We start from the raw sequence: 17679 nt of genomic DNA, 5'->3' as shown, positions 1-17679 counted from the left end.
CTGAAATAATTCCATGCTATTTAAATGATGCTCCCGCTGTCTGAGGGTGTGAGAGTGATGGAGGTAAGACCCAAGGACCTCTCTTTGCCTCCGCGCGAGCTCCTTTCTGTTTGGGTTGCAGAGTCAGCTAGAGAGGAGAGCTATGGGGCATTTCTAAAACCCAAGACTGAACTGTGTTAGTGATCTGTTTGCATAAGGTCTTCATGGCTAGGGGATAAGTTAACCCATGTCCCTTTCTCCTCGGGAAAGAATCTCAGCAGTGTAGCTGAATCAGGGTCAGTCCCGTGAGCACGTGTACCCTGACGCTAACACATACAGCACTGATGTAGGGGAGGAGCATGCGAGGTGCCTTAGATGAGAAATATTTTTGTACTGTAAATTCAATACACTTTTATTCTTACATAGTAGTATGTTGATTCTTTTTCATTTATGTGAGTCTGATGCTTTTTTTTAAAATCACGCCTTACCTCTGTCCCCAGGTGGTTTTGTTGAGTCATTTTTCACCTTCTCCATTTAGCGGGGGTGGACCAGCACATCACAGCTTCGGGGGGTACTAGAGAATCTGGTACAGACACCCTGTAAGTGCTGACTGCCTGCTTTGTTGGTAGCCCCTCAGACTTAGGACCAGTTCGTGGACAGCCGAACCGCCAGCTCCCTAGTCATCATGCATGCCCGCTGTCCCTCGCAAGGACCCAGATCTGAGATGGGCCGTGTTTCCTAAGTACGATGTCATGACTCCAGTGACTTTAAGGTGTTAAAATTTCTCTTTAAGTCATTTTTAATAAAGCCTATTTAAATGTCTTCTAGCTACGAGTCACCTGTAACCAAAGCGCATCCTGTTACAGCTCCTGTAGCTAGCAATATGACATACTCATAGACAGCTTCACTTTTAGCTGAGTAATTGAGTTATTTGCATGTTTGCTGTATTTTTTCATTACTGTTTTTATAACCCTTTAATTTTGTTTTAAGTTCAGAAAGTATAACCACAGTTTATTTCCCCATGACACTGAACCAAACGTAGAAGCACCTTTTCCCCATGTCTCTTTACCACCTGTGCTGGAGGACACACCAAACCTGCCATCATAAAAATGACAAGGTTATTGCGATGCTTCATCTAGAAATAGTTTTCATGGATGTCCCATGAAGAAAAATGCTCATAGTAAATGTTTTTATAACCATGTTTTTCTTTGAGCTTCATGCTTCCTGTCTACATGACAGAAATGCTCTGTCACACAGTGCCAAACATCGTTGAGAAACCATAAGCCTACTCAGCCTTAATTCTTGCTTTCTACATTGCTATTCGGAGCAGTAAACCAGTGATGCACTTAGGAGCTGTTAGGTAAAGTCCAGTTTATGATGACTGGCTGGCGCACACTGCTGGTCTATTAGAAAAGAGACGTTTGTGTGGGGAATGACCGGACTCTGTTGAAGTCTCAAAGACTGGGATGACCCGCTGTGGTGTCGAGAGACATCCAGTTCTGCTCACTTTTAGCCCCTTCACTTCATGGCAGCGCCTGTACGAAGCCAGCTCCTACGTCTTGCTAATCGGGCCAAGCCCTCTAAGCCTAGAAATGGTCCCCATTAAAGCTAGCATCTTGTCTGACCGCTGGACATCAGCTTGCTACCATGAAAACCATTTTATTTGTAAAATCACCAATCCTTTTGTGAAATTTTTGTGCAGTGAGGAGGAGAAATGAATGGAAGTCTCGGCTGGCGCACGATGGCATCCCTCCACGGTGCCAGCATTCTCACTCTGTGAGGTGGCGGATAAAAGACCGTCTAGCTCATTTTTTTTTCTGCTTACTAGGAAATAGAACTGAGTGTTTTTAGTAACCACTGAGAAATTCTAGAGGCTGGGCTTACTAAAGATACCGCTCCCCTCAGCTGAAGCTTAGAGTATAAGCATCAGGAAATGCTGCCGTCGAATCACGTGGGCACGGCTTTCATCCTTCCTGAAGCACACAGCACATTCATCCTCAGGGTGATCCTGTTAATGTTTCCCCTCTATCCTCTATGTCTCCTCATTGCCCGAACCCCATCAGAGAAATGAAAATGTAAGTCACAGTAATCATGTTAGGTCACTTTTTTTCTTTATAAAAACAATTCAATTCCAGCTATAAAAGGTAATCTCAGTTGAAAAGTCACATCTCTTTAATGAGTTATTACCAGTAGATTATAGATAATCATCAAAACGGCTATGCTATAGGAAAATTCATCAAAAATGTTTACTGCCCAGATTATTCAGACCAGTGGGAACAGCACAATGGTGATGCTGCAGAGAACATTTCTGTTGTACTTTCATTAACCACTAGGGGAAAAGATGGCGCTGCTTCTTTAACTTCAGCCATTGTAGGTCAGAGTATCCAGGCACTGCTGACAGATAGGCAGTGAGATGGTAGATTTTTACCTCGTGTCGTCCATCCCGGCAGCATGACCTCTAATGAGTAAGGCTGTGATTTGTTTCTGCTGTGTTGATAACAAATTAACAGAACTCATTTTTAAAATTTTTTTGCCTTCATAATGACGATTTTCCTTCTGATTTGAACCCCAAAGCCATTCTTAAATTATTTGACTACACGATAATTTTAATAATAATACTCACTGACTTAGAATTCTGATTTATATTGCTACCAGTTCTATTGGGCAGGTTTATGCACTGATTCCACTTTTGCTGTCTAGAGCCACACACCCCCAGTACTAAGGTGCAAACCCAGAAGCATGGCACAGTTGGCAAACTCCAACCACCAGACCCTTTTTGTTTATTGATTTTTCTGTTTGAAGACAGCCTTAGGGCTGCAGATACAGTTCCTTACTAACAATGGGTTCAACCCCCAGGAGAGAGGAAGAAACAGGAAGCCGGAAGGAGGGAGAAAAGGAAACAGGCTGACAGACAGACATGAACTAAGTGGTGTGCCCCTGCAGTCCCTTGAATTGGGGGTCAGAGGCGTAGGAAGTCAGAGGCTAGGCCAGGTCAGGCTAAGTCAAGTCAGGGAGTGGGAGCTCACGAAGATCCCAGGCTGGCCTCGAAGGAACTGCTCTGGACTAGCTTCCTAGTAGCTGGGATCTAGGCAGGACCCAGTAGCAGGCCCTGGTGTGCATTTTACCCCAGGTTGCATTGTGTTTTCCCACCCACAGCCCCTGTCCCGGGCGTCTTTGCTTCACGGTCGGCCTGCATCACCTCTTACCCTTGCCCTTGGGTTTGTCTTCATCAGCTCGTGTTATAATAGCATGCTTGCGTTTAAACTGCTGAACTAAAGGTTTATATTATTTCTAGCCTTTAAGTGACTTTAGTATGTCCACTCAGAACACTGCTGTTATGGAAGACCTAGAAATAATGCTGATGCCTCCAGGCCTCTTCTTCTTCCGCCGCTGAACAATCGCAATCCTGCATGCCGGCTGTCAATTAGCATTATCTCCATTTGTTTTAGATCCAGACAGGCGGTCAGTTTCCACCATGAATCTCTCGAAACATGTTGATCCTGTCATTAGCAAGCGGCTCTCGTCCTCATCCGCAACTTTGCTAAACTCTCCAGATAGAGGTACAGTCCAAAGGGAAACCAAACCTGTTCTGTTTCTTACTTGATGTTCTCTTTTCTGGATGTGTACAAATGGAATTGGCATCTGAAGTTGCTCTCCCTGCCTTTCTTAAATAGGAAGAAAAAAAACTTGAGAGTAAAAAAGCAATAAGCGGCTGAGCGTCCGTCACTTGCCTTGCGACGAGAGCGTTTCTCGTTGTGGAAGGCGGTGGCCGAATGGTGCTTTTAGCAGTGCAGAGCTGTGCTCCCTTCAGACGATTAGCAAATGAACTCACCCACCTACCCGCCAGAAAGCAGATAATCTTGTTCTGAGCAGTTCCTTTCTTCCCGTCATCCATACGTTGGGAGTTCTAGGTGCCAGCTTTCGAAGGAAACTCTAAATGATTCATGACGGCAGAGTTTCACTTCACCACCTGTTTCTCGTGTGGTTCCTCACGGCGTTCCTCACATGCGTGATTGGTTCTCGTGTGGTTCCTCACGGCGTTCCTCACATGCGTGATTGGTTCTCGTGTGGTCGGCCGTTCCTCACATGCGTGATTGGTTGTTTGTTGTCCATTCATCTCGGTCTTTAGCGACTGACCTAATTTTCAGGCTGTCGTCACCACGGCTGCCTCCCGAATAGGTTAATAATGATCGTGGTCTTCCAGCCAAAGTCTTAACTGGGTTTTATGTTTATACATCCTATGGATTTACAGTACATGAATGTTTAGTTATTCATAAACTGAAAGTTTTATTTTACATCGTAAAAGAAACAATCAAGCTTTTAAGAGAAGCTCCTTGTTTTAATAACTGAGATGATTTTAAATAAAACTAAAGAATTATTGTGTAATAAAAAAGCACATGCTTTCAAAAAATAACAAAATATGGTGGTTTTGAGTACATTTTTAAGAAACTGGAAAGTGTCCTGTCTTAATCTTTAATAAGACTGTAATGTGTGCATGTTCTGTGTGTATGTCAGTTCATGTATTTTGTATTGTTATGGTACCATTGTAATATATAATATTATATGAATGTTGCTATTATTTTATAAATTGGTAAATGTTTGAATAATTTCTTATTCTTGTCTGCTTTTTTAAGCAAACTGTTCCTTTTTTAAGCTAAATTTCCCTAAAGCGTTGGTATTAGCATGTAGTCAAGTTTTAGGGGCTATCCATGTTAATTTATTGTTAATTAAATTTTCCTTCATAAATATGCAGATGAGAGCGAGTGCACTCAAGGGAGGGTGGACTTGTGTTTCAAGCTCATTCCCTTAGTAGAACATAAGATGCAGATACAGTTGGATGTCCTTCCTCCAGCTGTCTGTCCATGTCCCTTTCCTTTGAAGTGGTCACTTACCCAACACATTAGTGTCACCCTTCTGTGGACCTAGGTCTGAGACAAACCACAGATAAGGATTTATAATACTCTCAAGTTTTGCCTTGTTTTCCTGCCTCCACCAGTCCCGGGTAAAATGGAGAGTAAGGACACAGGATATAAACAGGATGATGCCCTGTCCTGTCTCTGAGGATTCAAAGTACTGAATTCTGCATCATTTAGAAATAAAATTATGTTTAAACACTCTACATGATGTATCTGATTGGATTTTCTTAAAGTAATGTGGTTTGGGAATTAAGATCCATTGGGTAGCCCATCTATCTATTCTGTTTGGGTTGATTGAGTACTCAGAGCTCGAGAATCTAACTTGTAATGACTCTCATGGTAATGATTATGGAGAGGGATTAGAGCTAAGATTAGCAGCCCCTCCCATGCAGCTGCTCCGTGGCTCCGCAGTTCTCACCTCTGTGGCCTCCACGCATGCTTTCTTTGTTCCTGTTCTGTAGTTGTGACTAGTCTGGAATTCATCATGTAGACCAGGCTGGCCTTGAACTTCCTTTAGTCCTTCTGCCCATGGTGCTGCAATTACAGCCATGCACTGCCATGTAATAGTAAATTGGAAGGAGGGTTAGGATGCCCAGGGCAGTAGATCTCAATAACTAGTCTGTGGCTGGAACCAGGGAACTGCCCTTGAATCTAGACACCGGGCTGCAGAGTTGAAGGTTAATAAAGTGATCGTATCAGAGGGAAAGCTCTGGAGTCAGCTCTGCTCTCCTGCCCCTGTCAGAGGAGCTGGAGAAAGTTCTTAGTCTAACCGATCATACTAGCCTGGAAGGGGCTCTCATGATATAGGAAGCTTTGTTCGCTTGTTTGTTTTGGTTAAGGAAAATCTTCAGTAAGATTACTTTTCAAACCGGGTGGTGGTAGGTGGCACTACCACCTACACTTTAATACCCAGCACTCAGGAGACAGAGGCAGGCAGATCTCTGTGAGTTTGAGACCAGCATGGTCTACAGAGTGAGTTGCTGGACAAGCTCCAAAGCTATACAGGGAAACCCTGTCTCAATAAACCATTTTAAAAAAAAAAACAGCTTTTTTTGGAAAATTAGTTATGCTTTATTATCTCACTAGAAAGAGATCTTATCAGATTCAACTAGAAGTTTTTATCTACGAATGTCAAAAAAAAAAAAAAAGCCTGAGCTTTCTCTGGCCTGTAGCAGTAACCTTAAAGCTGATATAAAGCAGAAGCCCTAAGATCAGGACTGATGGTTGGCTAGAAAGATCTGCACAGCTCTATTGGTTATAAAGTGTACTGAAGTAAATAGCCACTTTCCCAGACACACCAAACACAATGGAGGCTATGACTGCCTTTAAAAATATTTGTGATTTGGGGATCAAGAGATGGCCCTGGGATTGACAATAGCACACCGGCCTCAGGACCTGAGTGAGATCCTTCAGAACCTACTTTAAAAATCCTCCTGAGTGCAGAGGCATGTGGATCTCTGTGAGTTCGAGGCCAGCCTGGTCTACAGAGTGAGTGCCAGGACAGGCTCCAAAGCTACAGAGAAACCCTGTCTCGAAAAACAAAACAAAAAAAAAACAAACAAAAAAAAAAATCCAGGCAAAGGCAACCGTGGTGATGCACACCTCTAACCCCAGTACTTGAGAGGCAGGTGGATCTCTGTGAGTTCAAGGCCAGCCTGGTCTACATAATTAGTTCCAGGACAGCCAGAGCTACATAGGGAGATCCTTTCTTGGAAAAAAAAATAATGAATTAAATAATTAAAATTTAAAAAGTAGATCCAGACATGGCAGGACTCACCTGTAATCCCAGTCCCCCAGAGTCAGGCAGGCAGATCCTTAGGACTCACTGAGTCTGGCTGGGTTAATGAGTGAGCTCCAAGTTGAGACAGGAGGACCGAGTCTCAGAAAACCATGTGAGAGGAGAGAGATGCTCATCATTTAAGAGCACTTGCTGTTGATGAGTTCAGTTCCCAGTATCCCTGTCAAGTGGCTTAGACGTGACTGTAGCTCCAGCTCCGGGGCTTCCAATGCCCTCTTCTGGCCTCTGTGACCGCGCGCATGAGCACACACACACACACACAGCATTCATTCACAGATATACACACATACATGTAATTAAAAAAATAATAAAAATAAACCATTTTTTAAAATAAGATGGCCAGCAGTTGGTGAGGATACTTGACACATGGCCTCCACCTGCACACAGGTAAACATGTGCTTACACCTGCATACACACACCTATGAATCAGGTGCACACAGAGAGGAGGAAGAAGAAAATACTTTCATTTTCTATCTGAATATAGTGCCACACGGACTGATAAGCATGTGATTTCTCATTGATTGCCACTAGAAGTTCTGCAACAGAGATGATGTTGCCATTTGGAAATTTACATTAAAGGTGCATAACCTCATCTTTAACGCCACCCACTTAACCAGATTTTTCTCAAGAAGGAAAAACAAGGAGCTTAAAAAGAGGGAGCTTAAAACTGTCTCCTCTTAGCTAAAATGAGTCTAGACAGTTTCCGGTGTGGTGGTGTCTAGGAGGCTGAGACAGGAGGAAGGATCATGGCTCCCTGGCCTGTGGACTGAGAACTTGTCTCCAGCATAAGTAAGTAAGTAGAAACGAGACAATACGTTCTCACTGTGAATCAGTATCATAGTACATAGTGATAGACTGCAGATAAATTCTGCCCAGAATCATGCTTTTTTCATTCTTGCTCTAATCAAGTTAACGGCAACATGTGTGGAAAGTTTCAGGTCGCACAGAGGTGTTCTTCTAATGCCCGCAGTCAGGATCTAACAACATCTATACAACTTCCGCTTGGCACCCATGACCCGAAACCCAGCAGTGACTTTGTGCTCTGGGAGACACGTTGTAGCGTGATTTACACACACTGATCTAGCCCAGATCCTTTAGTTCTGTTCATCTGAAACCATATGGCTAGCCACAGGCTGGAATGCATCCCCTGAGTTGGCCTCCCCTGATCTGAGTGCTCTGTGCTGGCAGTGGTCAGCATCTCGTGCCGGTGCATAAATAGGAGCCATGCCAGCCAGTCCCACCATGTGATCCTCCCTCGGCATTTCAGTCTCCAGATCTGGAAGCCTACATTAAACAAAAAGAACGCTATTCTCTGCAGACTTGCACTAAAATCTTAACCTCTCCCCGCCTCTCCTGTCCATCAGTCATGAATGTAGTAGAAGTGATAGTTGATGCCTGAAGACTCAGGCAAGGAGTTGAGTCTTCAAGGGAGAAAAGAAAAAAGCGTGTCTTCAGGGCTTGCTCATCTCTTCAGTTCTGCACCTCTGTCACCATATAACTTATCTGGAGAAGGACGCCCGCCTTTTCTTTCCCTTCTGCATTGGTTGAACATATAGTTCTGTTGAAGGTTTTCAGTTTATCCATGGTGCCCTATGTAAACTTTCACTGCTGCCTTTGTGGTTTTAATAAATCTTAATGCTAGAAAATATGTAACCATGGACGCCAAGTGTAGTGGTCCAAACCTGTAATCCCAGCCCTTGAGTGACAGAGGCAGAATGCCATGAGTTTGAGGCCACCTACAGAGTGCGACCTTGTCTCAAAAAAAAAAAAACAAAAAAAAACAAATAATAACCGTAAAGATTCTCCTAATCAACAGGAAATCTAATGGGAAAGTCATTAATTCTTAAATGAACTAAAGCTTTGATTAGAAAATCACTCTTAAAATAAAGTCGTGTCATTAAAAGACTTCCTGGAGCTTGGTTCTCCCGGGGCAGAAGCAACTGTGTTGAGGGTAGCAGTGTTTAGCAGTATATGGGTTTTATAAGCTAAACCACATTCCCCCGAGTTTGAAGTGCCCTTCCTCTAGGAAATGGCATGTAGAGACTTTCCTGAGCCACACAGGGCGGCAGTCCAGAAGAGTGCAGTGATGGTTCTCTTGCAGTGAGTGGCTCCTGTGGGAACTTGCGAGCTTCTTCTCTGGCACGTCGCGAGCAGACCTTGTGTGTTTTGGCGCACCATCACTAGATGCTAACAGTGTAAACAAATTCCTAACTGGCATGCATTTTCTAACCACGGCCTTGCCAAATCTGGTAGTCTGGGACCCATATGTCATCGTGTTGTTTTAAGTTTGTTTTCTAAGTTCTTCAGACGTCACCGATAGTCTTCAGGTGTATAACAATATTGGACTTTGAAGTTTCTGCCTAATTTTGTCTTCCTTCAGCTTTAGCCTTGATCCTCAGCTGAAAGTTTTATATTGTGCCAAACAGGGACCTGAAAGAGCCTGGCTTGCTGAGTGGAAAGGTCAAAAGAACCCCATACAGACCTTTGCATGAGCCTTCTTTCACCTCCCCAATTACCCTAAACAATTCGGGGCAACCCATCATAGTTTAACAGAGCCTGCATAGTCCTGTATGTAAATCTAGTCCTTACTTGCTAGCTCCAGTGAGGCTGGCCATTTGAGATGTCCAGGAAACCCTGTGTCATTACCCATCAGTCTGCTGCCCACCGTGATGCCCATCAGATAGGTGCACTCATACTGCCAGTGTGAGTTCTTGATAGTAGCAGACCCCCTAGCTGAAATGGTATTTCCATTTCCAGACCTATTGTTTGCTTAACAAGGGTGATGAGCAAACTCCACTCCAGCTGCCCCTTTAGAGCTAAGACAGTGCTCATGGTATAGCTGCTCCCCTCTGGGGGGATCCTTTGCCCTGACTCATGGTCACATGTGCTCCCTGGAAAGTCTGGGCTGTCTCAAAAGTCCAGACTATGGAGGTATTGAGTATGATATTCTGCATGCCCCTGGCCCTAGAAACAATGTTGCTAACATCTTGCTTATGTGGTGACCTTTAGCTCGCCGCCTGCAGCTCAGCCCCTGGGAGAGCAGCGTGGTAAACAGACTGCTGACGCCCACACATTCGTTCCTGGCCAGGAGTAAAAGCACAGCTGCCTTGTCTGGAGACACAGGTAAAGCCGTCCAGGCCCAACTTTCTGGTGAGGTAAAGTCCTCCTTCAGAAGCCTCTCTGCTCTTCCCACGTTCCTCTAACCCCGCCTCCATCACCCTGGTGTGTGCTTCCCTCTGTTGGTGTTGGCTTTGTGCTGCTGGCATTATTTCCTCTTCGCATCCACCTCAGCTTCTTATCTGGACACCAGACGCCAGGCAGGCAGATGACGCCCCTCGCTGTGATCTCATGGTCTCCATCTGTCTGTATGATGGGCAGAAAAAAAGTATCAGTTACCTGCTTTTCTGTCTGCCCCCGTATCTCAACAGATGACCAAGGGTAGTAGATATAATTTAACAGTTAATACTGCTATGCAGACTTGGAAATAAATCAGCACACGCCTACAACTTAAGCACGTAGTTTCTTACTGTGGCAGCTTCTCCTCCGGTGCCAGACTTGCTAAGGTAACTTACGAGCTGGAACCTTCTGAGCCCTGAAGAGCTGAGAAGGCTGATTGAATTCACTTGCTTGTTACATTCATTGGAAACAATATTGAACATACCTAATCCTGGCTCTTACAGTCAAACTTTTTACAATGCAGATTGGCCTGAATGGACCAATGAAGTTAATGAAAAGCGAGGGTAATGTATCCAGTTGGTGTGAACCACCAGTGCAGGCTTTGAGTAACATCTCTGTCCAGATGACAGGGTTTAGATTTCCTGACTCTATCGGCACAGTTGGCAGGTCTGGAACAGACCTAGCAGCCCTCATCCTTTGCACTTAGGAAACTGCAAGCCCTCTTCCCCTTTAAAAATGCTATCTCTCCATTCCCGTTAGTCTACTGCACAAACAAACCACTTGGTAATTTTATAGTAACTCTCCTCTGTAGTGCCCAGTGAGCTAACAAGTGTCAGCTCTTGAGGCCAGACTGCAGATCTGGGCATCTCAGCACCTCGTTCTGGAGATCAGTGCAGTGGCTCATGTCTCACCAGACCGCTTGGAGAATCTCAAGGGTGTTGGCCTCCCCCTCTTGGCACTCACACTTCATCTGGGGTATTTCTGAAGGAAAAGGTGCAGCATCTCAAGACATTCTGTCTTATGCCACGGATTCCATACTCCTTTGCACGCAATGAAAGCAGTCTTCAGCCTGTTGAATCTTCCACCGTTTTGTGGACACTCCACAGTGTGTGGCCACCATGCTCCTGACTCCATGCTGTGTGTTGTCTTGCTCCAAAGCTGGAACTTGTGTTTCTCTGCCGTTTCTGTCAGCACTGACTCTTGGCAATTCTTTCACTCCCCTCCAGTCTTCCCCACACCGTTTCATGTCCACTCATTGCTTCCTCCTGGCCCCCTTCCCTCTGCGTTATGCTCAGTTGGGGTGCTTTTATCTGCAGATTGGCTCTTTATTTTATGGCTCTTCTATTCTTTTTTTAAATTTATTTTGTTGCTACCGTTCAGTAATTGATTTTAGCGAGAAGCAGAATATAAACTTTGAATTGACTATCTACTGGTACTTTCACTATGTTATCATTGCCTGTTGCATTGATAATAGGTTATCTTTAATGAGATTAAAAGCTTCTGGTTTTTATGAAGATTTCCATTTGGAATGATGCATGTAAATATATGTCCTCTAGTTGTTTATCAGAGACAAGCTGCCATCTTTATGTTGACTGAGAGTCCTGTCCCACCTGGTTCCCACAGGCATTAAGTCCCAAAGAAATTGCACAAGGTCTACATTAATTATAAACTGATTGGCCTAGTATCTCAGGCTTCTTATTAACTCTTATAACTTATATTAGCCCATAATTCTTGTCTGTGCTAGCCACGTGGCTTGGTACCTTTTTCAGCGAGGCAGTTACATCTTGCTTGTTCTGTGTCTGGCTTCCTCTCTGTCTTGGTGACGACTGCAGACTGCCTCTTTCCTCTTCCCAGTATTCTCCTCGCCCCGCCTCTACTTCCTGCCTGGTGGCCCCGCCTATACTTCCTGCCTGGCTACTGGCCGATCAGTGTTTATTTAAAATACAAGTGACAGGGTACAGACCATTGTCCCACAACATTTTTCTGTGTATGCTCCTAATTGTTTTCCTCCCATTTTATTTTTCTTTCTTACTTTGTCTCAGGCACAGTGGTGGCCATCCTAACAGTAACATTCTTGCCATTTTAAATAATTGCATCCTGTCTCCCTATATTTTCTATGCCTTGGTTTTGGGGGGTGCGGAGCAGAAGTATGTATCAGCTTGCCTTTAAATGAATAAATCAGTTTTTTTTTCTGGCTATGATTAGCTGTCCCTGTAACAAGTCTAAACACCTGGAAAGACTTGGTCAGTTGACATTTTAAATCTCTGTCACTTTCCCTCACAGCTCCTGAACTTGGCTCCTGAGGCTTTCCTGCCTCCATGCTTCCTCATTCCACTTTAGACATACTAGGAAAGGTCTGTTCATACACCAGCCACCATATAAAAATGGCATCACTGATACAGGGTTGTAGCAGAACCATTGGTTCATAATCAAACACGGCTGCTACTGTCCAAAAATACTAGGTTGTTTCTGTGTCTTTAGTCATAACTGAAACAGACAAGTAGCATTGTGTTCCAGGTCTTTTACTTAGGCACCTCACGGACTCACGTGTATTCGGAGAGCTGAGGAACATGGGCCGGGTGCCGTTAGGTAGTAACATCTCTCTACTTTTCTCTCCGTCTCCGCTCTGCTCCTCCTCCTGAACCTGCCTCTGGCTTTCTTCACCTGCTCCTCTGGCATTCTTGTGTGTAAAACCATTCGCCTGCACCCTAGTCACCCCCATTTGTCCTCGTTCAGCGTCTTGCAGCCCCATCATCACGCCCTTCAAAGCTCCACACTCTAGAAATCCCGTGGATCGGCCAAAACTCTTTGTAACTCCGCCCGAGGGCTCCGCACGAAGGAGGACCACTCATGGATTAGCGGTGAGTAGCGTGTGGAGAAGCTGGTGTCTGGGAGTCGGAGTCGCTCTGTCTCTGTGCAGAGCGGGCTCTGCCCTAAGGTGTGCTCTGGGGACAAGATCAGATGACTGCAGCACAGCATCCTGCCCGTTCTAAACCCAACTGGCTGTGCGCTCCAGCCCATCACTGCCTCTCACTGGGTGATTTGCTTCTCCCTACACATTTAAACTGGAGGATGAAACTGTTCTCTGCACGAGTACAAATGCGTGGCAGGTCTGTTCCGCTGGGCCATCTCTGTAAATAAGTGGTTAGGATGCTTTTTGAAAGTCAAAAACCAAGTCACCTTTGCAGGGAAGTGGGCCTGGCCTGGTGCCCCGACCATTTATCCCAACCATCTCCAGACACTGGCTTTACTCTGTAGGTGGCTCACTCAGAACCAGATATAGATGTCTGTCTATTCCTATCAAAGCCTGTGTCTTAAAATGTGGTGAGGAGAAGTGTCTGGAAGCATTCTTGGTTCAGTAGGCTCCTCTTGAAAGGCTAGTGAGCTGTACACTGCAGGTTTGTGAAGTGAAGGATGGTATGCGTACTTGTTACTCCTGACAAGGGAACTGGACACATGTTTGGCTGATGCTGCTATAAATGAAGGGAGCTCATTTGTGTGTCTCTGGGAATCCATCCTCATCTTTGTTTAAACTGGATGCTTATTTGCTGTGGTTGGAAATATGTTGTTCTATGGCATTGAATCCTGGACTTGAGTCATAATGAGTCCCCAGTCCACCACATGTCATTGTATGTCTGGCAGGATAAAAGTATGACCTCGTCATGAGAGGCTGGAACCTTTGGGGGGAAAAAAAAAACTAGCCAGACAGCAAAGTCTGATCTTTGGTGGGTTTTGCTTAGAGGTGGATTTGAGAGCTGTGAGAACTTGATGATTTTACCTACAGCAAAGTTTCTCATGAGAGTTTGATTCATAACTCAGACAGGCTTTTGACCCTGTAGCCAAAGGTGAGCTGAGCCTACTTTTGACGTCTGTGAAGTTTCACTTCTTTAGCTGTGGAGATCCAGGCTGTGGACAAAGGGTGAGAGCAAAGCAGAACAGTTGGTGCTCGTTTACGGAAGGACAAGACTCAGCGCTTTTAGAAAGTACGGTTGACGGTTGACTGTGACTGACGAATGAAGGGTCACCTCTCGACCCTCTGGTTATGCGTTAATACCTCCTCTCTGTGTGATCAGACTTTTTACTGCAATACGATCCAATATTTAGGAGAATACTACTGTCAGAAAAGTGACTTCTAGTTCTGCACCATGGAATCCAGTACTGATTGTCTATATTGAATATTTGGAAAGCAGCTAATGATGTAAATGAACTGAAAAATTAGTTTATTAAAAGCGTGTGTGCATGGGCTAGGATATGGCGTGATGATTGAGGTGCTTGCTGTGCAAGTATGAAGACTTGAGTCCAGACACCAACATGAAAGACAAGAGGGGCCTTATGCCTCTGTAACCTCAGCTCTGGGGCACAGACATAGGCTAGATAGACACTGGCTAGCCAGTCTCGGTGAAACGGCAAGTTCCAGGTGCATTAGGAGACCCCATCTTAAAATAGAAGGCCGACTGATTGTCATCAACCCCTGACTTCCATACATGGGTAGGCACAGCACACACACACACACACACACACACACACGCTCACACCAAGGCTAGAGTTGTAGAATCCCCTCAATTCTGTATTAGTTTTGAAGAAGCACCACAATGTTCTGCATATTGACTACCATTTCCCATTCCTACCAATCACGCACCAGGACTCCAGGTTCTCTGTATCCTTGCCAGTACTTCCTGTTTCCCGTTTTTGTCCTTATAATATCTAATCTAGTCTATTCTAATCTAATCTAGTGAGTGACATCTCATTATGATTTTGATTTGCATCTCTAGTGATCAGTAGCATGGCACAGTTTTTCAGAGACATACTGGCAGTTGGTGTATGCATTTAGAGAGGTGTTTACTGCAATACGTTTGTGTTTGTACATGTGTGTTGCTGATGATCCAAGTCAGAGCCTTGCATATGCAAGGGAATTGCTTTTCCACTGACCCCAGCCCAAGTCCATTTGAAATCAGATAATGGATTGTTGCATTGTGGGAGTTCTTTATTTATTCCAGACAATGGCTCTGAATCAGATAGGCTTTCCAAGTGTGTTCTTCTGCAGCATAGGTCACCTGTTCAGTCTTTTGTGATTTTGACCTACAGCAATTTTTCTGATGTTCATTTGTTGCCTTGCTTTGGGTAAAATTAATAACAAGTCCCATGGCATGAAACTTTTTCTAGTTATGAGCCCCTTTTTACAGGTTCAAGACTCACATTTGTATCTTTATCCATTTTGCATTCATGTTTGTGTGCTGTATAAAGGGTACAGTTTCATTGTTTTTCCTGCTACTTTGCTGCCATTTGCTGAAGACTGTTCTTTCCTGTTGAGTGGTCTGGGCTCTATAGTCTCTAGAATCTTTATTATCGTCTATTGGTCTACATGCCTGGTTATATATCCCAGTACCCTACTGTTGTAACTGTTACCACTTTGGAATATATCTTAAAATCAGGAAATAGGAGAGCTCAGGGTTGTTCTTTTGCAGACAGTAAAGTCCCTGCGTGTTGGTCGTCAACCAGGTTTGAGCAGCGTGTGTGTGTTCTCAGCATTGTGGAGCGGGTTCAGAGGAAAGATTGTGGAGACTCACACCAGGATTAAAACCAGGAGTTTGTGTGTGCTGCCCAGACAGGTGACCGGATGTAAGAGCAACAGAAGAATTGGAAAGCGAAGGATCAATCCCCAGTGTGGGCTCTCACAGCTCCTGGTGGTTAAGGAGCCGGAAGGAAGTCAGCAGCTCCTTATTGCCTTGAGGAAAAGATTGTCAAGGACATTACTCATTTCCCCAGGCCCTGACTCAGAAAACCCAGATGATCAGAAAGCCCCAAATTCCCCACATTGTGCTCCCCTTTTTGACTTGCCACTCTGCAATCCTTGATCTGATTTAAGCCAAATCAAAATATTTTTACAAGCTGCTCATAGTGGCACACGCCTTTAATGCCAGTGCTTGGGAGTCAGAGGCAGGTGGATCTCTCTGAGTTCAAAGCTACCCTGATCTTTATAGTGAGTTTCGGGACAGTCAGAGCTACATCACAGAGAGATCCTGTCTCAAAAATACACACACACACACACACACACACACACACACACACGAACCAAGAAATGAGCCAGCAGCAGATAAAGGCACTTGCTGGCAAGCATGATGATGTGAGTTCCGTGCCCAGGAACCTCACAAAGTAAGAAGCCAATAAGTAAACGTCTGTTTAAAGGAAGAAGAAAGGACTTGACTTGGTACTTGAGCACTTCCCTTAGGAAGAAAGGTGGGCCTTCCATCCTAGTTCTGGACTGCTGGAGGCGTACTGGCTCATACCTGCCAGCTTCTGTGTGCTACTCAGGAGGAACCCATCTGGGGGCTGCAGCTTTTACCACCCAGAGACAATAGATGCCCTTCAAGGCCCCACCCCACCCCCTTTGGGAATTCAAGATGGGGTAGAGGGGGGCTATAGAACTGGCGCCCACCCCATGGGGAAGGTCCCTTTTGCCTTCAGTTCTTCTGTGGTAGGAACTCAACAGAGACAGTGGAAATAGTTCATGCAGCCCAGTCAGTGAGCTAGGGCGCTACTTGGGCAGGTAGGAGAGCAATTGGAAGGAGCATCAAAGGTGAAGGGGAGGAGCATTGCAACTGTCCCTTATGGGAAAGAAGAGGAGGTGCACGGGCAGCTCCTAGCTGGGCCTTCTCTGCCTGGTCCCTTGTTCCCTTGACCTCGCTTCTCCACAGAGGTGTCCAGACAGCCTCCCTGCTACCCATAACAGGTCGCAGTCTCAGATCCTTCAGTTTTTCTATCTTTTTCCCTCCTTTGTTCCTTCCCTCTTCCATCCTCTCTCCCTCAGCTTGAGATTCTTCAGACACTTGTCTAGGCTTCCCCTACCCCTCCTCATACCCTTCACCTCTGCCTATTCCCTGTTAACTTTAGCCCCTCACAGTGCTTCTCCTGGCTTCTCTTTGTGTGGTAGACTAGATCTCTAGCTGACTTCTTAGTCAGCCATCAGGGAGGGCTGATGTGTTAACTCACTGTTAGATCTCTTTCCAGGAAAGAGTAGCCTAAACGCCCTCACCCTAGCCCCACTTTCCTTGGGGAGACTGACAGCCTTATATAAGGACTTGTCTACAGTAGCCACAGAAAAGGGGACTGTGTGTCTGAAATAACAGGCATGTAAACCTTTTTTCTTTTCTTTTGTTGTTGTTTTGTTGTTTTGTTTTTCTGAGACAAAGTTTCTCTGTATAACAGTATAACAGCCCTAGATGTCTTAGAACACGCTTTGTAGACAAGGCTGGCCCCAAACTCACAGAGATCCACCTGCCTCGCCTCCTAAGTGCTAGGTTAAAGGCTTGTGCCACCACTGTCCTGCACAAACTTAGCAATAATATTTTCCAGAGTAAAAGAAGAAAAGTACCAAAGAATAAAAAAGTAGATGTTGTACTTAACAGGATTTTTTTCTTTTGAGAGAGAGACAGACAGACAGACTGGCAGTGTGGCTCAGTGGTTCAGCACTTGCCTTGCTTGCATGAAGCCTGGAGTTCAATCCCCAGTATGGCAAAAAGAAAAATTAAAAATTAACAATGAAAAGAAATGACTTTCATTTTAACATACATAAGAGACAAGGTAGATTCACTCCAGGGAATTTTAGACAGAAAGTATAGGTGCTTTTTAAAAGTTTTTCTTTATTTTCTCTCTCTTTCTTTGAGATTATAATGTAATTATGTCATTTCCCCTTTCTTTTACTCCCTCCAAACCCTTCCTTTTTGACAAAAACAGTCTGAGTCATCCATCTGGATCCACTTCATTCATGTCATCTGTGTTAATCCAGTTATGATGCTCAACTGTGAGCTA

The 17679-nt window shown here is 44.7% G+C and overlaps 1 protein-coding gene across 1 annotated transcript in view; it reads left to right on the top strand.

The window, feature by feature from the left end:
• Map7 (microtubule associated protein 7) overlaps window positions 1-17679 on the top strand; it is a 137833-nt gene that overhangs the window by 104275 nt on the left and 15879 nt on the right. The window contains exons 6-9 of the mRNA XM_013351433.2: window positions 494-522; window positions 3429-3539; window positions 9703-9816; window positions 12607-12731. Of these exons, the coding sequence (XP_013206887.1) occupies window positions 494-522; window positions 3429-3539; window positions 9703-9816; window positions 12607-12731 (379 nt within the window). The remainder of the gene's footprint in view (window positions 1-493; window positions 523-3428; window positions 3540-9702; window positions 9817-12606; window positions 12732-17679) is intronic.

The sequence above is a fragment of the Microtus ochrogaster genome, linkage group LG4 (genome assembly GCF_000317375.1).
Source record: "Microtus ochrogaster isolate Prairie Vole_2 linkage group LG4, MicOch1.0, whole genome shotgun sequence".
NCBI lineage: Eukaryota > Metazoa > Chordata > Mammalia > Rodentia > Cricetidae > Microtus > Microtus ochrogaster.
The sequence above is the reverse complement of the archived record's forward strand: the minus strand, read 5'-3'. Positions and strand labels throughout refer to the sequence as shown.